This window comes from Acartia tonsa, chromosome 13, assembly GCF_053477335.1.
Source record: "Acartia tonsa isolate MP-2025a chromosome 13, ASM5347733v1, whole genome shotgun sequence".
Lineage (NCBI taxonomy): Eukaryota > Metazoa > Arthropoda > Copepoda > Calanoida > Acartiidae > Acartia > Acartia tonsa.
In genome coordinates this window covers 44,698,696-44,718,797 of record NC_137272.1, presented here as the reverse complement: position 1 = coordinate 44,718,797, position 20,102 = coordinate 44,698,696, and the positions used below count along the sequence as shown (strand labels likewise).

Sequence of the window (20,102 nt, the reverse complement as noted above, 5' to 3'; positions counted from 1 at the left end):
TATCATAAGCAATGTTTGTGTTGTCTTGGTTTAAAACGTGATTCCAGTTAGTGTGGTAGAGTGCATAGTTTAAGGCATCAAAGTTTTCATCATTCAATTCTCTTTTTTCAAAGAAATCTGGAGGTTTGGGTTTATTTACTCTGTCTATTCGGAATGAATTAATAATTGGCAAGTGATCGGAGATTTTTGAAGTTAAGACAAAGGAAGACATTAGGTTTTGAATAAAGTTACCTACCCCGAATAAATCAAGAAGGGTTGCAGTGGTTCTAGTTACTCTAGTAGCTCTGGTAACGGTATTTATGATACCGTTAAAGGAAAAAGACTCAATAATTCTCATGGAGTTGCTATTTATATTATTTATTTTGAAAAGATCAAAATTGAAATCTCCTACAATGAAGTATGGTATGCTTAAAGCTGCTATTCTATCAATCAGGTCCAAAAAAAGTTCAAAAAATTCTTCTATTTCAGCACTACTCTGATTGGGTGGCCGATAACAGTTTAGTAAGCAAAACTTTAGTCCATTGTGGGAAATTTTTAAGCAAATAGATTCAAGAATATTTTCTTTAAATGAAAATTTATCAAATAGTTTATCTACTTTATAATATTTGCTTACTAGAATACCCACCCCTCCCCCCCTACTTTTTGTGCGGAGTTTAACATGCCAATCGTAATTATTAATTCCATAGCAATCCATATTTACATCCTTATTCAGCCATAATTCTTGAAAACACAGAACATTTAAGTGGATATCATGTTGTCTAAAGAAGTCTACAGTGGAGACAATATCATTGTATTTAGAATGTAATGACTGACAATTAATACTAAAAATATTGAGAAGGTTTTCATTGAATGTTTTCAGTTTCTGTACGATACCTTGTTCACTTGAAAAAACGCAATTTATTCCGAATTCGTTCTCAAAATCGTTAAAGTAGTCGCCGTAAATCGGATTCATAAGATTTAGACCAATGTTATCGTTTAAGTTACCGTAATCCTGGTTAATCTGATCATTAGGGAGGTTTGTCATAGCAGAGCTGGTCCAGGAGCACCGCAGGAGGAATCGTCTTAACATCAAGTATGGACATCTGAAACACAGTAGATATTAGTGGACAAATAAAAATAGGTAATATACAATATATTATCGTTAAAGCGAAAAAAATTACCATATTTACTATGGTTATTCCGATAGCGTTTAGTTTATGTGTGTGTTGGGGGTGGCAACACATTTCAAGCTAGTTTAGTTCCCCCTACTCATTTTCATACAAGTTCCAAGTATTTTATATGCTAATCAGCAGAAAAATAAGAAAAATAGATTGAAATTAATATGCTATGTTGGCGTTCTAACAAGTTGGGTAATATTTAATATTAATATTATAATAATATAGAGTTTACGTGGATATAAACATTAAGTTTTTCGAAATAAATCACTTTGTAAATGAATTTAAAAATGATGATAATAATTTTGTTAAGTACCTTTTTTTCCGACGTATAAGATACTTAACCTCATGATGTGATTACCGCCTTTGTAGCTTTGCTTTGCTTAGCTTTGTTGGCGGTGTCTCTAGCTTTGGCCCTCGTGGCCACAGGATCAGAAGGTGCTGAGTCAACGACAGGGGCAACAGGTACAGAAGGTGCTGAGTCAACGACAGGGGCAACAGGTACGGAAGGTGCTGAGTCAACGACAGGTGTAGATGCGGCAGATGCGGCAGACGTGGCGGCAAGTGCGGCGGTGTGTGTGGCGGTAGGTACGGCAATAGATGCCGCAGGTACGGCGACAGACACGGCGGCAAGTGCGGCAGACGTGGCGGCAGATGCGGCGGCGGTCACGGCGGCAGGTGCGGCGGTGAGCGCGGCGGCAGGTGCGGCAGTGAAATCAGCTGTAGCGGCGGCTGCGGATGCGACGGCGGCAGGTACTGACTGTGTGGGCTGTGCGGCTGGTGCAACGGCTGTATGTGCGGCGGTTGCGACGGTTGCGGCAGAGTCTATGGGAGGGAACACAGCTAGGTCCCCAAGAGCTGGGGCAGGGGCAGACGTTAAATTATGTTGAATCGTGCTGGAAGGGTGGGCTGTGATCGTACTAAACTGTCTTGGGAAGTCATCCTCTGTTAAGTCAGCCTGATTAGAGAAGAATGTTTTCCTTTCCTCAGGCGCTAGCTTGTTGAAACAAAGGATAGGCGGTGCCTCTGACAGAAAAAAATCCTCGCTTCCAGGTATGGGTTGGGCCATTTCCTTCAGGTCTTTGCCAAACGGGTTAAGGCAGCGTATCCAGCGGCTGCCGTTCTTGAGCTGAAATTGGACATGTTGGCCAGCGACTTTGGCCCTCGAAATCTGGTTTGTGGCATACACAAAGGTCATGGTCTTCCTGTTGAGGTCGGACATATCTTGCTTCGCCTGGACTAACCTATTGGGGAAGAACGGGACCGGTGACGCGTTGTTCCTGGGATTGAACCTCTTGATCTCGGCGTTGTAACGGTCAAGCACAGCCTTCTTATTGTTCATCCACGCGTCGAGGTAGGATCTAGACATAAAACGAAAAATAAAAACGGGGATCTGGCCCTTTGTATATGGGAGCATATGGGCACGCTCGACGATATCACAAAAATGTGAGGGAATATATTCTAATTCTCCACGTTTAAGAGCGGCTTCAAGGGTGGGCCTTATAATGTTTCTAAATATGATAAACTCTGTAATATTTTCACGGCTCCACGGCTGCTGAAAATTCACTATTCTACAACTCCAATCGCGGCACCTTTGCTCTCTTATCGAGTTTTGTAGAAGTTGAAATTTGACGAAATTTTCTCTCGACGATTCAATAGAGTTTAAATAGTCTTTTTGTTGTGTAATCGTGGTCCTAATCGCTTTTTGTTCACTTGCAACAGATTTAGCATCTACGAAATTTTCTATACCTTCGATAGATTGAATTTTAACATTTAAATCTGAGACTCTCAATTTAATATCGTTTATTTCGGTTTTATGACTGGCAAAAGTACTATGAATAAGCTCATCCCTTACCTTAGCTATATTCGCATCGTATTCTTTAAACTTAACATCCAAAGCAGCGTCCAAATTTGTTTTAAACTTTGACCAATATTCTGGGTTGTCACACGTACTACAGGCCATGATGAAGTGAAGATGGCGGAACCGAGGGTGCTGAGTGAGTGTGGGTCAGCTGACCAATGGTGGGACGCGAAAAAATGTTAGCCAATGGGAGAGCTTATTTGTCGGGAGTACTTTGCGCCGGTAAAAATGTTGCCAGACCGATAAATTATCATAAAATTATCAAAAAAAAATTTGAGAGTGTTTTCACCAAAAATTGTTCATTAAGTTAAAGCGATTAGGTTACACATAAGTTAAAAAAAAACTTTTAATTCATTAATGTTTTATTTTCACTTTTTTTGTGTTAACAATTGACCGATACGTTAACACATACACATTGCCAGGCCTAAATACGAGGTGCCCTCTGGCTACAGTGTCTTCCCTTTCCTCCAACTGCGGAGTGACCACGGGCAGTGGGGAGAGGGGAACTAGTTGAGAGAGAGGGGGAAGGTAGAACTGAGCTTAACACATGGGGTAGGGCGGGGGAGAGCTTGCTAAATGCGTGTGCTCAGCCCGACTCTCTGAACTAAACTAAACTAAACTAAACTAAACTAAACTAAACTAAACTCTACGAGAGTTATTGTTTGTTTTTCCTTCCTTCTGATTTTAGAGCTTCGCTTTTATGAAGATTGTCATCCTTGTTTTATTGTGTTACATGTTTATACTAAAATTAAAATCTATCTAACAAACCAATGTAATAATGTTTAATATATGTTTTATATTTGTTTAAATAAATATTTAAATGTCAATACTACCAGCACTATAATTCCATAGTAAGGGGGGGGGGGGGGAGTTTTGACACATTTGCGTAAACCTGGTGTATAGGCTCTATCTACGGACTGAGAGGATAGGTTATTAAAGATAAAATCATTCTTTTATGATGAATTTCCCCCAGATTTAAGATTTTTTAGATAGGCCTTCAGGTTCCGGAGCTCTAGGCCTCTAGTTGGCCTCTGTACAGGTATAAATATTTTCTGTACAATTATTTTCAAAAGAGCGAAGCTATTATATAATTAGGACCTGTACGAAAGCACGCTACAACGTCAGTAAGAAAGTTACCTAAAAGTGATTCTGTTTTTAAAAGCAAAGCTTTTCTATAATTAGGGTAGGTCCGTCCGTCACAAACGGATAGCTTTTTTCGTTAATTTAGGCATGTTAGAATTGTCCTATCGATTTCAAACTTTGCATGGTGATTCCTTTAGTAGTTAAGTACGATTTAGAAAGCGTAGCAACTCTATAATAATTACAAGAATGCCCGTACGTCCAATTTAAACATGTTGATTTTTAAAAAATTTTTGTGATCTAATCATCCGATTGATCTGATTTTTTGTATGTTTATTCCTGGGACAACAAAGTATAATGTTTTAAGCGAAGCAACTCTATAATCAAGTCCTAAAAATGTAAGTATGTACATAAACATTATCCTGTATCAAGAAGTTTTTCAACAAATTTACACTTACAATTTTGCTTCAACATTTATATTCTGATTATTCAGTTCTGACACTATATAAGTGTTAATGTCCGTTTTATGGATGTTGTCATCCTTGTTTTATGATATTTTTAAGCTGTCCGATTGGAAACTTTTTCTGTGGCGAATTTTATTTAAAGGTCACGTGGGTGGTGACATCCCACAAAATAGATTTAAACCTTCACAGAACCTATGAGAAGCTACAGCTGTTAGCGAGATCTTTCAGTACACACAAACAGACGGACATGCTGTCACTATCATATAAGAATAATACCGCAGATTATTTTTGCAATTGTATGATTACATTTCTTTTTTATGTTGAAATAACCGACAGAGTTCTTTACCCCCCCCCCCCCCACCACCACTTTCAAACATCTGTGCACGAACCTAGCCTAAAATAAATATCTCAATTTATGTTAAAATATCCCTCAAAGCTTTTCCCACCTTCTCCCCCCATGAAAAATCTCTGTGCACGAACCTAAAATACTTAAATATGTATATGGCAATAAATATTTTATTAAATGTTGAAAAGTACCTCAAAGCTTTCACCCCCCTCCCCCTTCTCCCCCCATGGAAAATATCTGTGCATTAACCTAGCCTAAAATATGTATATGGCAATAAATATTTCATTTCATGTTGAAATAATTGGCTACACCACCCCCCCCCCCCTTGTAGATGCACCTAACACAGGATAACCATCTTGCCTCCCCCCCCCCCCAAGTCTGTGCTCGCAACCGACATAAAAAAAATATATTGCAACAAACATTTCTTTTTATGTTGAAATATCTGGCTATAACCCCCCATAAGAATCTATAGTACAAAGTAGAACGATGTCTTTCTGTCTGTTTGTTTGTTTGTAGCGAAGGATCTCGCTAACCGCTGAACTGATCGGGTTTTCCTTTACATGGTAGCTTATCATAGGTCTCGTGAAGGTTTGTAACTATTTTCTAGGGGGGTGGGACACCCACAGGCCCCCTAAAAAAATGAAAAATACCCCCTCCTCCATTTTTTTTTTCTTTTAAAAATTAAAATAAAACCCCCCAACCCAAAAAAATTTCCCCCCCAAAGAAATTTTTTTTTAAATTTTTCTTTTAAATCTAAAATACGAAAAATTGGTTTGATCATACCAAAGCCCCTAGAGGCGATGGACGAAGTCGCTATCCTTATACTAAAGTAACAGGATGTTTGTTTGTGTGTCTGTACCGAAGGATCTCGCTAACCGCTGAACCGGTCGGGTTCTCCTTAACAGGGTAGTTTCTCATATGTCCCGGGAAGGTTTTTAACTATTTTGGGGGATGGGACACCCCCCCCCCCCAAAAAAAAAGAAAATGAAAAAAATCTTTAAATACGAAAAGCCCCTATAGGCGAGGGGCGAATACGCTTGTAATATATAAGGGAACAAATATTTCATTTTGTGTTGAAATAAGCCAATTGCCTCCTTCCCCCCCCCCCCCCCCAATCCTATATGTGCCGTGCACGCACCTAGCATATTTTATTTAATGTTGAAATATTCCTCAAAGCTCTTCCACCTTCATGAGTAATTTCTGTGCACGCGCCTAGCATAAAATTTATTTTACAACAAATATTTTTTTTTATGTTGAAATATCTGGCTATATTCTATAGCACAGAATAAATACATAATGCAACGTATATTGCGTTAAATATTTAAATAACTAGCTTGCCCCCTCCCCCCAAATATGTGCACAGAGTGGCCTAAAAAGTATATTGCATTATGTATTTCTTTTTATGTTGAAATATCTGACTCAACACACGCTCACTCAGCGCGCACACACATACACTCATTTCTAAAGCTACACACCCACACTTCTAAGGCCACGCACACACACACACTTCTATGGTTACACACTTAGCGCGCGCACACCTGCGCGCTTCACTATGATATAACAAAGATGATTTTGTATACCCTACCACTAGTGATATTTTTTATATTGGTTTGGATATAGATAGAAATATGCTTTCAATGTGAATTTGAACTTTGATAAAGTGGTTGTTTACAGGGATAGGTTAAGTCAAACTATTATCTTCTATCTATTAAAGATGTTCTGGATTCCATTTATTATCTTGTGAAAGAGGATAATTTTGTTTGACATTGACCTTTCCCTCCCCGATGTCCCATAAAAATTTTTTACTTTCAAAGTGAAATTTTTAGCTGTTTCTTTAGGTTTCTTATTACACAACTTTTTAGTAAATGGTAGACATACAATCTACTGTGACTAAAGAACAAGAAAACATGATTAATAAATCTTGTCTGTCTGGGGCCAAAAAAGAGAGAGTTGGTTAGTTCAGTTCTTTGTGTGCTGTGACTATGTATGTTTACTTCTTTAAGTAGTTTTAAGAGGGGATAGTACAATAGTGATTAAATTAATTTGATTATATCCCCATTTCATTCTAAATCAAAATTAAAGCATATTATGTGGGGAGTTATCCTGTAAAAATATTAGTTCTTTCACTGCATTTCTATAATTATTAGATTTATAGCAAATATACATATATTTGTTTGTAGGGATATGACAGTGGATAAGATTATTGGTAGAAAGTTAGAAGATTAATTTTTTAATATTTTATAACATCTAAAGCAAAGACATCCAAGCTTTTATTTTAGGGGGGTGAGGGTTCAAAAATCTTAATATTAGCTGTAATAACATATTTTTGTGGAGATCGAGGGGGGAGGGGAAAGGTTGAATGCCTAAATTTAAAATTAAAATTAGTTTCTCCTGTGGCAAAATTTACATGAGAGAGTAATTAATCCCTATAAAAATTGAACCCGGTATTAGTGTCTTAGAAATCATCTTAGTGACGTAACTAAAAACGAGGGATTAGAGGGGAGGTGGGAAAGGTAACCCCTAAAAAAGAGATGGATAATAGAGGTGATTGATAATTGATAATTGATAAAGAAAATGTAGGAAATAATTTATACTCTCTGTACTTTCTACCATAGATTAATTAATTTGTATTTTCTAGACAAGGATGACAACATCCATAAAAACGAAGCACAAAAATCAGAAGGTAGAACAAACGCACAATAGCTAGAGTGTCAGAACTTAATAAGCAGAATATTAATTTTGAAGTCTAAATGAAATTGCACATAAATTTGTTGCAAAATTGCGTAAATATAGCATACAGTAAAAGGACATACTTCCGTGCAAAATTTGAAATCAATAGTATAATTCTAATATGTCTAATAAATGTTGTCAAAAAAAGGTTGAAAAAAGTCCGCATATTTGATTAAATTTTTCTTAAAATCCGCATATTATGTTGATATAAACTATAATATATTATCACTAGCAGTAACATCACTAGAAGCTTTTAGGGTGGTAAGGGGGAAAGTTCATTCTTCCAATTTTCAATTTAAGTTTTAAAACAAAGAAGTAAAATTGCGGAGATGGTACTTTTTTTCTAGGTGTTGTTTTTTTTTGGAGAGTGGAGAGCCCTCTTCCTAAATAGTTATAAATTCTCTATACCTATAATAAGCTTCACTGTAAAGAAGAACCTTTTAGGTTCAGCGGTTAACAAGATCCGTTGCTACGGTCAAAAAAAGCTTAGCTTACTAATTTATATAATAGGATATAATAAAGTAACAGGATGTCTGTTTGTCTGTCTCTTTGTTTGTTTGTTTGTCTTTTTCTTTTAAAATCTAGAAAAATAAATTGGTTTATTAAATTGGACTCTCTCCTCCTCAAGTGCCCCAAGAGGCCTCTAAGGCGTAGCCGCTAGTAATAGGATACAGTAACAAAATGCTAATCCTTATATCAAAGTAAAAGAATGTTTGTGTGTGTGTGTCTATTTATATGGAAGGATCTTCCTAACTAATATGCTTCTCCTTTGCACGGACATAGGTCATAGGTCATGGGAAGGTTTATAACTATTTTAGGATAGGGTACCTGCACCCTCACGCGCTTAGAAAAAAAACCACCAACATTTTTTAAATTTTTTTCTTTTAAAACTAAATTGTCCTTTTAAGTATATCTGTCAGACAGACAGACAATAAATATATGGAGCAGATCTGTATAAATATAAGGTATCTTGACTAAAACTTACAGCTGGCTATCTAAAAAAGCAGTCGTGAAAATAACATTTCTCCAACAATAAGGTTTTTTAAGCATGACCGACAGTCAGAGAGACAAAATAATGTATAGAGTAGATGCAGGGGGGGGGAAGGGGTGATTACTTGAGGGCACCCTCAAATTTTGGAAGTCGTTAAGTAGATGCACATATATCTTGGGTATAGTCCCTTTCATGACAATGCCTCTTAAGGGACGTTTCTTGGTATTTTCACAGTAGATTTTATCCTATTTCTAGCCACTGCGGGGGGGGGGGGCTCTATCCATGCGGGGCCATTTTCCTAACCCTGCAGGGCAATCACCTAACCTAACCTAAAATAATCCATCTAAAGCTACTGTAAAAAGAAATACATTAAAACACCTCTTAAAAGACCTTTTCACTTAAAATTTCAGTTGTCTTTCTTCAATAGCAGCCAAAAAACACACAAAGCATGTTTTAAATGGACGTACTGACGTTCTGTTAACAATGATAGACATGCTTTCTAAATTATACCTAACTGTCATAGGAATCATCATGAAGAGTTTGAAATTGATAGGATAATTCTAACATGTCTTGTTTAATAATCTAAAATCAATTAATAATTTTATCTAATTTCAATTTCAATTTATCTATGAAATAAATGTAAAGCTGTACAGGTTAAGGCTACTATCTGACTCAATACATTTCTTTTTCTTCTCTTTTTAGCAACCGAATGAAAGTAATTCTTTTCAATTCCAGATAATTATAAGAATTGGTAACATTTGCTTAGATATTTATTTTATAAAAACATAGAAGAAAAAAAATAACCGTATTATAATACAGGTATTAAATATTTATATACAAACAATAAAATTGAATATGAATAAAAATTAAGGATAGATCAATCAAATGATAATTATGTACAGTGTCAAAGGACTAAACAATCTTGTGAGAGGTAATATAACTTATGCATTTTAAAAAGATATTTGTTAAATAGACTGATTATTTAAAGACATATTTGTTAAATATGTTGCTCTACTGGATATCATTACCCTTGTTATAATGTACCATTCATAAAGAAGGTTATTTTTTAATGGCAAAACTGTTTAAGCTAGCTTTTTTAACAATTACGTTCAAATTCCGTTAAATTTATTGATATAAATAATCTAATAATTGATTGTTTTGTTTTTATTCGTAATTGTCTTTTTTATATATACATTATTATGCTTAATTAAAAATTTCTGATAAACATCTCATTATATTTAAAGAAAAATTAGCTATCTCTAAATTTAATATAGAAATAAAATTATTATGGAAAATCAATTGATTTTACATGGAAACAGGTATAAGTTATAAAATACAGACGAATTTATAGATGTAATCTTGAAAAGATAGCTTTAATTTAAAATGATAAATATGCGTTATTTTTACCAAAAACTAGACAAAACCCTTTTGTGTTGTTGTTGATAGCAATATCTTATTTCTTTACTCTCGTTTATATATAGTTTTAACCTAATATCTTTTGATTTAATTGTTATTGGTTTGAAATTTTGACTAAAAAGCTGGCTTAAAAAATAGCTCATATGTGATAAAATATATAGCATTTTGCGCTAACTTATGATGGGTTTATACAATAAGTATAATTATAAAAGCAAATATTTGAAAATTATTTAAAATCATTCAATGTTTAATGTAAGATTAAGCCAATTATTAATCACGAAATTACATATAGGTTTTTTATTATTTTGCTAAATAATCTATAAAATATTTACACATTGTAAGTCAACTCTTGAGTTATGTAAGAAGTACAATAACAGCTGATAGATCTTATTTCAATTTTGAAAGATAATTTTATAAAAAAAAAATAAAAAAAAGTTGATTTTGTTTTTTAAAAGTGAGCAAAAATAATGTAGAATTTTTAGAAATATTTTTAATATCTTTTAAAAGCACAAAAAATCTTGATTTCAGGCCTTTATTAACAATTCTTAAAAATCCTAGTAGTATCGACACATCCTATTTTTTTTACGTCACTAAGATAATTTCTAAGACACTAATACCGGGTTCTAAAAATTAAGTCAGGGTGAGGGGTGGGGTGGAAACATATAAATGGGGGAGGGGGAAGGGTGTAGATTTAAAATGTGGAGGGGGGATAATTATATAAAAAAACTACTTCTCTTTATAAAAATCTGTTTCAAAAAGGGGTTGGGGGTTTATTGATAGGCAATCACTTTAAGAGAAAGTACCAGCTTTTCTTTTGCTTGATGTGGTTATCATTATTTATATTGAAATTTAAGATGAATTCTAAAATTTCTTTAATTTCAGATAAAAATTAGCAGTATTGTTGAATATTTGTTGTTAGAATTGAGATATACACCTAAAGGTAAACATAAATAATTACATTTTTAAAAGGGAATAATAATCATTGACAGAAAGTCTGTATGTCCATTTTCAACATAATAATTTTAGTTTTTTTAAAACAATATTTTGTATTATACTAGCGGCTTTGCCCCTAGCCTCTGGGGAAGAATCCCCAAGAAGTATAGGGGAGTCCCACTCCTATATAAAATCATTTGTTCATAAATTGTAACAAACACAAAAAAATTGAGAGGGTGGGTATTTTTTTGAGTGGGCTTCACCCCAAAGTTCTTTGGGAGTTCACCAAGCCCACATATATTCTTTTGTTTACAAAAAGAAAAAAAGTTTTTTGGGGGGGATTTTTTCTTTCTTTGGGGGGTTGGGGTTGTGTTTTCCAGCCCTCAAAAAAATAGCTTGAAACCATTAAAGGACCAGTAGGTATATTTTCTGAAGAGTGGAGCCCAATTGATTAAGGGGTTACTGAGATTTTAAGCTTGAGACAGATAGACAGACAGACATTGTTCTACTTTGTATTATAGATATCAAATTGAATGTTATTTTGAATTTTTATTGTGTATGTCTCTTTACTTTGGGTAGCTTTGCTTTTAAAATGTTGTTTAAAAACATGTAAATAGATGGACATATACCTAGTGGAATAAACAAATTTGAATGATATTAATTTGATGGTTAGTCTTATTAAAGGAAGTGGATTAATTAAGATAAAAAAATCAATAAAGGTCGCAGAAAGGGAGGAGTTTTGTTACCCCTCTCACTCTAACAAGGTCTTGCTAAGGTGCTTAATCTTCATTGGTTAAATATTAAATATTTTTTTTCTGTTTTTTTCCAGGATTCAGATAAGAAACTATGAAATAGTTAAGAGACAAGGATTCTGATAGACAATTTTAATTGAAGGATTCAATTGTAGCCACCTACTTAAATTCTGTTCTTAAAGTTGCTCAGTTACACATCATGGATTGTATTTAATAAAGGTAATGACTTGTATTATAAACAAGGATGACAACATCCATAAGTAGCATAGCACAAAAATCATGAATTAGAAAACAAACAAAAGATTGAAGAGCATTTGTTAAAGTCAAGAATAGAGTTATAAATGAAAAATTATGAAACCTTTCTTATTAATTTTTATATTTTTTTATGAGGACTGACAGTCAAAAATTATCATTTTTTCTTGAATGTCCTATTGATTAAATGTATTATCTTTTGGTTGTAAAATATAAAAAAAACTTAATTGAACATCACAAATAGCCATGGAGTTAAACTGAGGAAACTATTCAAGATTAAACTTTTCACAATTTAATGCATAATTTACTATAAAACTATCTGTGGAATTCATGGATACTAAATAAGGGACTTTAATTAACATTTTTAAACAAAAAATATTCTAATAAGTTTCACATTTTAGGGTTCAAGTGTGAACATTGAATAAAGTACCTTATTACATAGAAATATGGCTTCCAGAAAGGTAGATAGATAGTTTGGTGTTATTCTCTTAGAAATATTTTTTTGATTTAGAATTTTTTTATACATAACACTCCCCCCCTCCCTCCAAGAGTACTATGACTCTGGCAGAGAACAACAACAACAAGGTTATAGGTTATAGGATAGGGGGCTGAGGTTAGGCAGGATAGCGGGTCAAGCGCAGCAACCAGAGTTCAAAATTGAAAAAAAATCCTAAGAGAATAATATGGCAATCTATAATACAAAGTAGAACGATGTCTGTCTGTCTGTCTGTCCGTCTGTCTGTCTGTCCCTTAAGATCTCGGTAACCACTGAACCGATCGGATTCTACTCTTCAGGGTATCTAGCTATTGGTCCTGTGGTGGTTTTAAGCTATTTTCTTGGGGGGTGGGACACCCCCCCCTTTACGATTTTCACCATAATTTTTTTTTATCACCTCTTGGGGCAAAGCCCCTAGAGGTTAGGGGCGAAGCCGCTAGTCCTTACATAAAGTAGCAGGTTATTTGTCTGTCTGTACTAAAGGATCTCTTTAACTGGTGAACTGATATCTTTCTCAGGGTATCTTCTTCAGGTCATTGGAACTGTTTTTAGGATGGGTACTTGGACTCTCCCAAAAGAAATTGCGTCTAGAAAAAATCACCAGCCCCCTCCCAAAAAAAAAATTTGATTTTTTTTTAAAAACTAAAATTATAAATAGTTTTGAATCCTTAAAAAAAAGTAAAAGGATGTCTGTTTTTCTGTATATGTTTGTACCAAAAAATCTCGCTAACCGCTGAACCGATTAGGTTTTCCTTTACAGGGTAGCTTCTCATATGTTCTGGGAAGAATAATAACTGTTTTTGGGATGGGTACTCTCACCCTGCAAAGAGAAATTGCATCTAGAAAAAAATCACCAGCTAAAATTTGATTTTTCTTTTTAAAACTAAAATTAAAAATAGATCTCAAAATAGAATATGCCAAGAAAAATGATTAATAATTGTTTAGGTATCAATGCATGAAGTGAGTGAGTGGTAACAAAGTGGTCTTATCTAAATTAAACCAAGATCATTGAATATTTCCATTTCCTGGTGAGAGAAAAGAGGAGGACTATACTACTCTGTAGATTTTGCCTTCACACTTAGAATATATATAATACCTTGGTGTAATTGCAGGTAAATGTTTATTTTATCAAAATCTAGAAACATATTTTGTAAGAAAGGGACATTTATTAAGGTAAACAGAATGGAGAAGGAGTCGGGGGGGGGGGAGGGTAAGGACTTGCTTAATATCTATTAGTAATGATTTCTAATTCTAAAATATGATTAAGATTTGGGATTGTTAACCAAGGTGCCTAAATATTTAGAGGGGATTTTTAAAGATACTTTTGATAATGTTATATTTATTTCTTCTTTGGTGATTTAGAATTAAATTAGGAAGCCAGGTGGGGCATGTTGTATTTGCATTCAAATCTGTTGAATTATATGCTTTATATATGCTTAACTTTTTGATATTTTATTAAAACAGTTATCCAGTGCTTCCAGTGATTAGTAGATGTAAAATGATCCATAGAATTTAGATATGCAATAATTTTTTTTGTGGACCTCTTATTTTTGAAGTCATTTAAATATATCCTAACACAGGCATAAAAGATATATGTTCATATATATCTTTAGAATGAGAAAAATATTATGAATCCATACTAAGCAAAATTGAAAAAAAGTAATAAAACTATAATAAAAAATATAAGTTTATTCTAAGAATTGTAACTAGCCAATCACAAACAAACTAGCCAAACATAATTTTCGGCTTTAATGGGTTCACTTGAATAAAAGTAAATAAATGTACAATGGAATGTAACAGATATTTTACAAACACAATAAACAGTAATGCCGTTTTAACATTATTTTGAAGTTTATAACAGACTGAAGCATATTTGTTTATAATTTTACTTTATTTACATGTTATGTAAGTATTATTATTTATTGTGGTATCTATTGTGTATATTGTATGAATATTATCCTTTTTTCAAGCAATTTTATTTGTTAATTTTTGATAATAAGATTCTCTATTTGTCAATTTTTGGTGATTTGTGATAGGCTAATTACAATTCTCCAAAAAACTTATATTTTTTATAGTAGTTTATTAACTTTTTTTAAATTTTGCTTAGAATGGATTCGTAATATTTTTTACATTCTAAAGGTATATACGAACACATATTTTTTATGCCTGTGTTAGGATATTTTTAAGTTCAAAGTTTTGATTAAACAGAGGTTCTTTCTTTGTTGTGCTTTTGTACCTTAAAACCAACCTAATTTGAAAAAACTTAAATTAGTTCAAAAATAAGAGTTCTACAAAAACACCGATTGAATGGATTCTATGGATCATTTTACATCTGCTAATAACTTAAATCACCAACTAGCTGTTTTAAAAAAATACTCTAAAAGTTAGGACACCTTCTTTCAAAGAAAGTTTTTAAAAAATAAAAATCCCTCATAAAAATCTTAATTTTAGAATGTGAAATGGAAGGTCCTGGCTCAGTACCAACTTGTTCCAGCAATTGTGGCCTTCAATTTGGTGTATATCCCCTATCTTCACAAGATTCTCAAACATTGCATTTGACTAAAGAATTGAATAACCTAAGTATAAACTTCCAAGGGCCTGCAGGAGAAAATCAAAGAATTCTAGCCAAAGAAAAGATTGAAGAGATAAAAGAGAAAGTTGCTGATTATTATTATGATCCAGAGTGTAAAGTTATAGCTATTCCAAATCATTATTTAGTACCTAAGAAACCAACTGTGTTAGGTGAAGAAGGAAGAAAGAATCAAGATGATCAAATTTTGGACAAACATTGTGAAGAACTTTTACATGATCACATTGTTAATGCTGCTAGAAAATCAAAGACTGAATATTTTGTGATGTTAGGATTTCAATCTGGAGATTGCATTCAACAACTAGTTAAGAAGGGAAAAGACACCAGAGGAAAAAATCAAACTGCAGATTTTAATGAGCATGAAAAAAGAATAAAGGCATTGTTGGACTTTGAAGATATTCCCAAGGAAAAACTAGATTTATGCATAGAGGAACATTTAAAATGGAAAGAAAAAAAGCTTGAATATAAAGATGCAAAGAGCTGGCTGTTTAGAAAGGAATGTTTTATAGATAATGCAAGTTTAATTGTGGTTGGGGATTAATAGCAGTTTCCTTTTTATTAAATTCATTTGATATAAAGATATAAAACAGTTATTATATTAGGTGCATAAAGAGCATGTAGGCAATAAGAAAAACAAAATTGAAAATACATTTTTGTACAAGTTTCCTATGAACAGTCTAGAGAAATTTTATACCTATCAATACTATAACAACAGTCTACAAGAATCAAAAACAGAATGGGATTCTCTAATCATTATTCCAGAACACAATGCTATTATAAATATAGAGGTAAAGCTTGGACCAGAAGATAGTGGTGACAAACTTAAACTACTAAAAAATGCTTCAGATCAAACGAAACAGCACTTTTCATTTATGCAGAAATTATTTGGAGGAATGCTTACTAAAGATTGGATGTTTGTCGGGGCTGCATGTGTTCCTTATTTAGAGATTGTTGAAGGTGCAGAAATACCTTGTATCAACTGTCAGCAATTTATTCTACAAGATGTTAATGATGCAATACCTTGGTTGAATCAGATATTTGACCACAAACTTGTTACATCTGATAATTATAATCAGACAGTATATGAAGATCTAGTTGCTGAACTGATATACCACATTTCCATAAAAGAGTCAAGTAGATTTAATCAATTGATATCTGATCCATTAACCATTAGCAAAGAAGTTGAGAAAGCATTGACTGGAAAGTCTGATGGAATATCAATAGATAATAATGTTCCTGTTTACATGCTCAACAATGAACAACTGCAAGCAGTAAACTTTACCTCCAAGTTCCTTATCATAGATGGTGACTATGGAACAGGGAAAACATATGTTTTAAAAGAAAGAGCAAAAAAGTGTGCCACTGTTAATCATCAAGATCTAATATTTTACATTGATTTAACAGCAATAACAAATTTTAATGAAGAAGTGATTTATACATCCCCAACATCTGTTATGGATAAAATGGCTAAGGTGGAGTTTGAATCTTATCCTAATGTAAGAGTTATTACTATTAGAGATCTTATTGGCATATCTAGATTGTCATTAAAAAATATTGAAGAAACAATGTATTATATAAATCAATTCTTTAGAGATAATCTTTGTGATCACCTATTTATTGATGAAATGATAAGTGGATGTTGTGAATTTCCTGGCTCTGTGAAAACAATTTGCATGACTATGAAAGTATATGATGGCCGTAAGAAAGATATGAAGAAACCAGAGTGGATACAAACTATGATAAAGAATCACAATGCTCTATGTTTTAATCTAACAAAGAACTCACGAAACAGCCAACTAATACACAAGTTTTCTGAAACTTTCAAATCAAAAACACCTCCTAAGCTTCCTGACAATAATGTCATTGGTAGCCATATTTATTACTATCATAATATTCATAATATATCACCGGGCTTATTAGCCATTGCTGCAGTAGAAAAATATTTCTCACTTGAATCAAAAGAAGGTGTAGTTGTATTAACAAGTTTATATTACAACAAAATGTTTGATTTGTTAAATAAACACTTTTCCTCAACTAGACCAGTTGTGTCAGACTTCAAAACATATATGAACAAACCTGAAGGAATATTAGTAACAAATTACTGGGAATTTCAGGGTGCTCAAGCTAGGAACATTATCATAATTGATTATAATTCAGAGGAAGGATATGCTAATTACTGGATACGAAATATGATACTTAGAGCAATGTCATTTGCGATTGTTATTGCAAGAGAGAAAGTTCCTGAAGGAAACAAATTTGGAGCAATTGTAGATAAAAATTTACATGACTTTATTTATGCTGAAAGAGAAGCTATAGATTGTCATCACTATCATAACAAAGATAAACATGTTATTAGTGCCATTACTATGGCAATATTAGATAAATACAAACTATTGGACCAGGATGAGGGCATTATGATTGTAACTTACAATAGAATATCTAAGAATATTATGAAAGAAGCAAATACAAAGAAGTTTCTTAGTTTAACTAGAGAAGAAAGAAAGAAACAAGTTAAAGAGAAAATCAAATTAGAAAACAAAGAGCTTTATGAAGAATTGAAGAGAAATATTTCTAGAAAATATGATGAAATATCTTGGAGCTACCATGATGAGGTTGAAATTAAAGATCTAGGTAACAAGCCAAGACATATCAATTATATTAATATAAATTATTACTCAGAATTTTATTTCAATGAAGCAATGAATGTTATTGTATTTGCTGATGAAAATGTTGATCATAAACATAAATTTGCAGCTTGGGGAAATGCTTATAATACTTTAAGGTATTTAGATAATGAGACAAGCATAAAAGTTAATTGGAGTAAAATAGACAGAAATAGATGTGAAGGACTTAGCAGAGATATAATCTGGGATACACAACCAAAGTTTGCAATAATTGTTCATGATGGGAAAATAGATACATTTAGTCAACCACCAGAAGCTCTCAATCTAATAGAGGATGATAACCTGCATGAATACATAACTAAAGAAAACACAAACCTATTGACGGAGGAAGAACATACAACTAAAGAAGTAGAACAAGTCAACAACCTTCCAAATCAATAAGATAACACAAGAACTGTATTATTCTTAAATATATTCCAGAAAAATTTGTATATATTTTAATTTTTTAATGATAATGTATAATATAATATGTATATTAGGGAAAAATAAGAGTTTAATTAAAAATGTTTTGTTATATTTATATTTATTGCTATCACTACTTCATAATTCATTTCTTTGCAAGTGGTTTTGATTCATATAGATTTTTGGGATTATAGCTAATCTTTTTCATTTTATGACTTATAATTCTACTTTATAACATTAAATTTTTATTTGGTAGGTTAGAAGTTGCGTGATTTTTAAAGAAGATTGCGCTTTATTTTTACATCATGTATATTTGACATAATTTATAGTATCACTGACAATCTGGTCCATAGGCAGCTTCTTTATTTAGACACATAGGTTATGAGAAAAAAAATCTTACTGCTTTATATTATGCTAGCGGCTATTATGAGGAAGGGGGAGTTGAATTCGATAACCCAATTTTTTATAATTTTATAATTGAGTAGGTTATGTGTTACCCCCAAAATAGTTGTAAACACTCTTAGGACCTGTAAGAAGCTAACCTGTAAAGGAGAACCATAGCAGTTCTGCGTTTACCGAGATCCTTTGGTACAAACAGAAAGACAATCATCCTGTTACTTTAATTTATAGATAGAGTAATCAACACAGTTATTTATGTTTTATATCATAGGATAGTGGTTTCGCCCCTTTCACCTAGGAGCACTGTAAAGGGGGGGAATGCAGAAAAAATAGTTTAACACCATCACAAGATGTTAATTTAAAAACAAGATAGTCTAAGATCATCCTGAGAAGAGAGAGTTCAAATGGTTCAGTGGTAAAATGAAATGTTAACACCCAACAAACACTCAGCTCATTATTATTATTTGTCTGGAAGTCTTACCTGTGTATGGTACTGAGTTTGGCCTGTTTTGGGCCATCACATTCCCCCTTCTCTGTCTCAAGCATCTGACATAGCAGCAGTAGGAATATTTTTTTGACATCTTTGTAAATAATGTGATTCAATTTTTTGCCAACCTGATAACGAGCCGACATGCTACATGTTAAGCCACTGTTGCGGGTATCACATACACTCATATAGACATCCTGTTATTTTAGAAAGTAATAAGTTGAATTATTTTTAAATATATCATAAACTTATTTTTCCAGGATATGTTAGGTTTCAAAATCTGGAACCAATTATTATTATTTTGAAAATATTCACGCAACCTTTCATAAATAAAATGTATCAAATATCCAAATAGCCTAAAGCCTGCCCCAGATCAAAGATAAACAGAACTTTCAACAGTGGATTTATTGTTCAGCAATTGAGGACTATGTTTAATTTTGATTGGTTGTTTCATTAAGTTGAATGTCTTAACGTTTTAACCACTAATTGTAATCTACAGAAGCGGTGGTTTAGTTTATCATAATTGGGGATGTACATCAATTTAGCGGCTATTGTCTTATCACTTTAAATCCCTGAGTAAAATTATACATTTTCATAAGTAGCGCAGCTATCTATAAAAGCAAAACTCTACAGAAAAATAAAGGGGGGTTAGGTGTGTGTAAAATTTCCAAAAATTCTTTAACACATAATTGTTCACGTTATAAAAAATTTGATAGGAGAACCCCCCCCCCCCTTCCCTACGCACACACAACTAAAGGCTTCACTGAGCTATCCGTCGTAAGGTCACAATTTAGTTGTAAGATAGCTATGCTTTTGTCAAACAAGGATGACAACATCCAAGTAGCGCTGAGCACAAAAATCATGGTTTGACAAACAGCAGTTATAAAGCAGATGTTCAGTAGTAAAATAATAAAGGTATAGAAATTACAAATTTTGTACACTTTCGTAGCATGACAGACAGACAGACAGACAGAGGGACTAAGTGAATTATATACTGAATGGTTATGAATATTAAAGGAAATCTTCACACAACAATTGAACCTTCTATCTAGAATAGCAGCCATG

General features: G+C 33.0%; 3 protein-coding genes across 12 annotated transcripts in view; 1 reads left to right on the top strand and 2 right to left on the bottom strand.

The window, feature by feature from the left end:
* Vha44 (V-type proton ATPase subunit Vha44) overlaps positions 1-20,102 on the bottom strand; it is a 328,302-nt gene that overhangs the window by 80,763 nt on the left and 227,437 nt on the right. The window lies entirely within an intron of this gene.
* LOC145335513 (uncharacterized) lies at positions 1,481-3,390 on the bottom strand. The gene is made up of 2 exons (XM_080181294.1): positions 3,010-3,390; positions 1,481-2,515 (listed from the first exon to the last, which is right to left on the bottom strand). Exon 2 carries the CDS (start codon positions 2,494-2,496, stop codon positions 1,501-1,503), a length of 996 nt encoding a protein of 331 aa, XP_080037420.1. The 5' UTR covers positions 2,497-2,515; positions 3,010-3,390; the 3' UTR covers positions 1,481-1,500.
* On the top strand, positions 10,923-18,155 carry LOC145335489 (uncharacterized). The gene is made up of 4 exons (XM_080181252.1): positions 10,923-10,982; positions 11,805-11,946; positions 13,421-13,587; positions 14,927-18,155. The coding sequence occupies exon 4, from the start codon at positions 15,734-15,736 to the stop codon at positions 18,128-18,130; it is 2,397 nt and encodes a 798-aa protein (XP_080037378.1). The 5' UTR covers positions 10,923-10,982; positions 11,805-11,946; positions 13,421-13,587; positions 14,927-15,733; the 3' UTR covers positions 18,131-18,155.